The following is a 5771-nucleotide window of genomic DNA, read 5'->3' as shown; positions in this document are numbered from 1 at the left end:
CGACACATAATGTGTGTCATAAAACGCTCAAACGACACACAAATGTCTGTCAAGGAAGGCCATGTCATAACGAAAGATGACACGCTTTTCCGCGCCATCTATTTACGATACGCATTTACGACGCGCAATTACAATACGCATTTACGACACGCATTGTGTGTTAAGGAAGGCCCTGTCATAAAGGAAGACAACACACATTTGCATGTCGTAACCTTACGATGCGTATTTAGGACACACATTGCGTATCATTAAAGCCCCTGCCATAAATGAATATTACACGTATTTGTGTGTCATAAACTTCAGCAACCATTTACGATATGCATATACGACTGTCTTTACAATACTCATTTATGCATAATACAAAAATATATAAACAAATATATACCAAAAAAATTAATTTCATCCAATAACATCATGTTAAAAAATTATAATACATTGATATTAAGGGGATATAATTGTACATTGTTATTAAGAGGTTTTCCCTAACTATATAACCTAATGCTACATTGATATTAAGGGGCACCTTCTTGTTTCAGATATCATGTCATAAGAATCCTCCATATCATTGGTTTTCCATCGGTTCCTTTCATGAATAAACAGATGGAGTGACTCCTCCTTTTTCAGTAGCAAGAACACCAAGGTGCATGCTTCTGCTTGAAATCACTGAAGATGACATGGAGTTGTGTTGTTGACCAACACGTTTGACTCCAAACACGTAATTCCCAATTTTCTCCCCTATAACTACATTTAAATGATCACATAGTAAAACAAAGAAAAGAGTATGTTAGTCTTTTAGATGTTTGAAAAACATTTAAACATTGCAATTAATACATAAGGAATAAAAATGAATCCCCAACCCCCAATCTTTTAGCCATAACAAAAGTACTCCATCTTGTTGTAAGCAAATGCCTTCGTGGTTGACCTGGTCAACCAAAGAAAGTTCTTACATTTAAATTTTTAATATAAACACAAATATATATGTTTTGTACTAACATATAAAGTATAAACATGAGAACATAATGAATGACCTCTAAATATATGCTTAAATATCCAATCAATCCCATGAAGATCTTTAGCTACAAGTTCTTGAGTAGGAGTAGGCTGAGACATGTCCTGAACAAAAATACTTCAAAAAAAAAAATTAGAAAATTAAACTGTTGAAAACATATGAAACTAGAAGTAAAGAAAGAGAGTGAAATTACCAATGTAGGTAGGCATTCATTTGCGTGTTTTCTAAGCAGTGAAAAACCACCATGAATGCTTGTGACTGAAGTTGTTAAGACTTTGTAGAAAGAGTGGATACCTTCCTTTGTAGGGCCATCAATGCATTTATCAAGACTAGTAGGATCACTTTGTTATTCATTATTAGAAAAGAAAACAATTACAAAAGGTTATAAATTGTAAAGAAATTAATATGTGAACTCTTACATCTACTTCTGGAAGTAGAGTGATTTGAGCATAAACTTCATCTGTATCTTGTTCAGCCTGTAATGGTAACAAAATCTAGATTCTAAAACTCCATAATCCAAATCACACACTGTAAGAACAAAATGTGTACATACTTACTAGAAGCTGAGTATAAACAACATGACAAAAAATATTTGATTTGAGATTGAAGTGAGGAATACTCTGATCGATTTCTTGATTGTTGGATTCCTCTAACTAAGAAAAAACTGTATATAATCAAGATTTAAGAAAAAGAAGAAGAATAGAAGTAAAAATATAAACGATATGAGAGATTTTGAAGGAAATTAACAAGTTTATTATACTTACTTGCTCCATGTGGCCTTGAGGAAAGTAGAAAACTCTTTCTCCATCTCTTAGAACATCTACTAGTGGACCCGTACATGCTTGCCATAACTTCTTATATAACAGATCTTCCATTACTCATAATCAAATCAAATGACAAATCCACAAAGAATATAACACTTTCATCATAATAGATTATAATAGGAAACGATATATCAATATATGTCACAACCGGAAAATTTTAGATCAAGCAAGGTCTAAATCTTAACCGTGTACAAGGGAAACCAGATTGCAACCCTGTTGCATTGTATCATATATGGCCTTGAGGGCATGTTTATAAAGCTAATAACTAAGTGTAGATTGAAACCCAAGTTGACTTAAGCTAATATAAGTCAAAATAAGTCAAAATTTTAAGGCTTAAACCATGAATAAATATCCTATATAAGGGTTTTCGGTCCAATGATTCTAGAAACGATGTATTTTCGGTTTAGGGAATCTAATCCAAATGGGGTTTTTGGTTTTGAATCAAGGAACAATGGGTTTTTGGTCATACATGACTGAAATCTCTAAGATTAAGCCCATTAGGGTTGAAAACACCAATGGCTAAGGACCAAAATCGCATTCTTAAGGCCCATCATGGATCGAAAACACATCCCTATATATAAAGGTGTAACCTAAATCAACCTTCATTTCTTATTTCCCACACCAAAATCCTTCACTTTTTGCTCTCAAAACTCATCTGTAAACCCCATATGTTTATAAGATTTTGCCCAGATTATCATAATTTCACCAAGAACAACAAGAACACCAAGAACAATCTTCAAAACTTCAAGTTTACACCCAAGAATACCAAGAACACTTCAAAAAACTTTAAGAATTGTTTTTGTAAGTATTTCTTACATAATTTAGTGTTGTCTAACACTTTAAATTATTATTTTTCTAATATAAATACGATATCGTGTATAAATAATATTTAGGATACGACTATTCACACGAGTTCTAACCTGAGGATCATTGCTATCACTTTGTATCCAATCGCGAACACACATTCGATGTGATTTCATACCCTTAAGTTTTCACTAATTTTCAATATATATATATATATATATATATATATATATATATATATATATATATATATATATATATATATATATATGGGGGGAATACAAGTAAAACACAAGAAATCTTATGTTAACATTCAAAATATTTCAAATCATTTTAAATTGTTTCAAAACATTTTAACTATTTCAAACTACTTTAAATATTTCAACTTTTGTTTTTCCCAAAATATATGTTCATATATATATATATATATATATATATATATATATATATATATATATATATATATATATATATATATATATATATATATATATATATATATGTTCACTATTTCAACTATATATAAAATTAAGATTCAACAGGCTTATGACTTTTGTTTCCTCCTTAACTCTTGTTCCTTGTCTGGTTGTGAGCTTAGGGTATAATCATTTATCTGATTGCTTTTTTGATCTAAATTATATATGCCTTATATATATATATACATATATATATATATATATACACACACACACACACATGTATGAGTATAAAGCTTGTTTAAATACAACTTTAGTCCTTTTGTAACATGTCAAGCAAAAGGGTATCTTTCTCAAATATTTTATTGCTATAATACAAACTGTTAAATCACTAAGATTTTCATTACATATAGAACACACATATAAACTATAATATGTATACTTTAGGGAACATACATACTAAGATTTTAACTATGAAAAGGATAATACATACGATTTATCATTACAAAATGTCTTTTCATTATTCTACATGTAACCGTCAATATAGCTTTGTGAGACTTACCTTCAAGTACTTATCTAAGTGCCAACGAAAGCCCTGATTTTATAACCAGAGTCTCCTAGAGGCAGAACATTGTAACGTTTTGTGTTATTGCTCCGAGGAATCTGGGTATAATGTCCTGATTTCGGAATTATTTTAGAATCTTGAGTTTGAGACAACAAGTGATGTATCAAGTATCTACAGTTCCAGTGGGAGCCCTTCGAGTATTTTCAACAAGAGGGATTATTTAAGAATGTGGATCTCAGCAGGGGAATGTATTTTGTTATGGCGATTGCCGTCAGAGTTTGTGATGCATATTTGGGTCAAGTGTGTGTGGCTATCTATGATAGTCTGCAGAGCATGAGTTAGTGGACGTAGTGTGGTGTTGTAATGAGAATGAGATTATGGGGTGATGAGAGAGGGTGTTATGATGCTACGGGAAGCCGTAGTACTCACAAGTCAAATAGAGGGAGTTATAATACTATGGGGAGCCATAGTATTCACTAGTCAGAGGGTGTTGTGTTGCTACGGGGAGCCGTAGTACTCACTAGTCAAAAGTTGTTGTGATGCTACGAGGAGTTGTAGTACTCACTAGTCATCAAGAGGTCATCGCGATGCTGCGGGGATCCATAGTACTCACTATACAGCAAGAGAATGTGATGATGAAGTGTTCTCTGATCAGAGTATGATGCAGAAGAGTTTTAGGCTCGAGTAGCCCTAGTATTGAGTTTTTGGAGCCTGGTGGTTGGACCGGGGGCGAGGCTGGGGTCTCCGTCTTTGTCAGAAATCACTATATTTCGAATTGAGTGGTGGTTGTCGCAACCAAAGGGAATTAGAGAGATGGTTTGCGTGCAGGTTGCGAGTCATGAGTTATGAGATGATTGTTTCGTTGGGATGAGTAGTTCCAACTTTGGGGCAAACCAAACTCTCAAGTTGAGTTTGGCTCTGGTGATGCATCAGGTAGGCGGGTTGAGTTCCGGACTTAGAGATAGATTATGTGTTAAGAGGGGGTGATGTTGTCACCTAATATCTTAGACCTAAGGAGGGTCGGTTTGTAGGCACGGGAAATACCATGGGGTGCATGAGACGATTCCAGTTGAGAGTAAAGTATCCGTTTCGGGTAAAGAGGACTTTTGTGACTTGTGTGTCACTGGGCCGAGATAGATGATGCAAGGAGGAATTTAGTGAGACATTTTGGATCATGTTATGGGTGACTATGGAGGTTCAACTATGGGGTTGAGGTCAGACCTCGTGTGGTGTTAAAAGAGATATGGGATTTGGAGCTGAGGCTTATGAATGTGATGTTTGAGGACACTTCTGAGCGAGCATGGTTATGCTTTTGTGTCTGAGGGCAGAGTGTTGGGGATTCTTTGTTCGGATGGTTTTTGATAGCAGTTTAGTAGATGTGCCTAGTGGAGTGTGAACCCTTTTATTCGTGGGGTGTGATTCGTATGATTTAGCATGATCGGTTTAGAGGAGCGATAGCCGGTTGTTGGATGTGGTCTTGTGATAATCAGAGAGCCAGTGAATAAACATGGTCGATATTCGATGAGCGAATATCATGGTGATCGCTCGAGTAGGCGGTCTAGCGGTGGGTCAGGCCACTAGAGTTTTCGGGTATTGGGAAGGAGCATTTTAGCGATGAAAGAGTTGGTTTAAACTCTGGTTTTGGAAGTTCTATGTGGTTTCGGGTGTCCTAGAGAAAGATATCAGTGTAGTATGAAGATAATTTCGGTAGTGCCTTTCGAGTTGATAACTTCAATCTATAAGTGGTTAAGGAATGATTTTGAGGGAGAAATCTAATTCAAGTGGGAGAGAATTGTAACATCCGGATATCCAGGCTTGGAAATTTAAGTATTTTATTTTGGGATATAAAGAGACTCCGCGAGTTGACGCCTCAACTCATCGAGTAGGATCACGACTTGGTGACCTGTTTAATGAAGGGACTCGACAAGTCGGGTATCTGGACTCGTTGAGTCAGTGCTGTTAAGGAAAACCCTAAATCCTCGGGCCCGAGCCCTATTTAAAGGACCTTATAGCCCTCTTGTGTGGCTACTAATCCAGAGAGAGATACCCTGGAGAGCTTGAGCGAAGAGTGAAAGAAATAAAGCCATTTTGAGCATTCTTGGTGTGATTTTGCAAGGGAGAAGTCATTTCCAGCAAATGGAGGTCAAGGGAGT

General features: G+C 35.3%; 1 protein-coding gene across 1 annotated transcript; it reads right to left on the bottom strand.

The window, feature by feature from the left end:
* Positions 1 to 586: 586 nt before the first annotated feature.
* On the bottom strand, positions 587 to 1884 carry LOC145002693 (auxin response factor 11-like). The gene is made up of 7 exons (XM_078961912.1): positions 1774 to 1884; positions 1567 to 1662; positions 1429 to 1485; positions 1203 to 1355; positions 1029 to 1113; positions 833 to 922; positions 587 to 735 (listed from the first exon to the last, which is right to left on the bottom strand). Exons 1-7 carry the CDS (start codon positions 1882 to 1884, stop codon positions 587 to 589), a joined length of 741 nt encoding a protein of 246 aa, XP_078818038.1.
* Between the last annotated feature and the right edge of the window lie 3887 nt (positions 1885 to 5771).

This window comes from Lactuca saligna, chromosome 6 (assembly GCF_052625555.1).
Source record: "Lactuca saligna cultivar CGN05327 chromosome 6, ASM5262555v1, whole genome shotgun sequence".
Taxonomy (NCBI): domain Eukaryota; kingdom Viridiplantae; phylum Streptophyta; class Magnoliopsida; order Asterales; family Asteraceae; genus Lactuca; species Lactuca saligna.
This window is presented reverse-complemented; position numbering and strand designations above follow the sequence as displayed.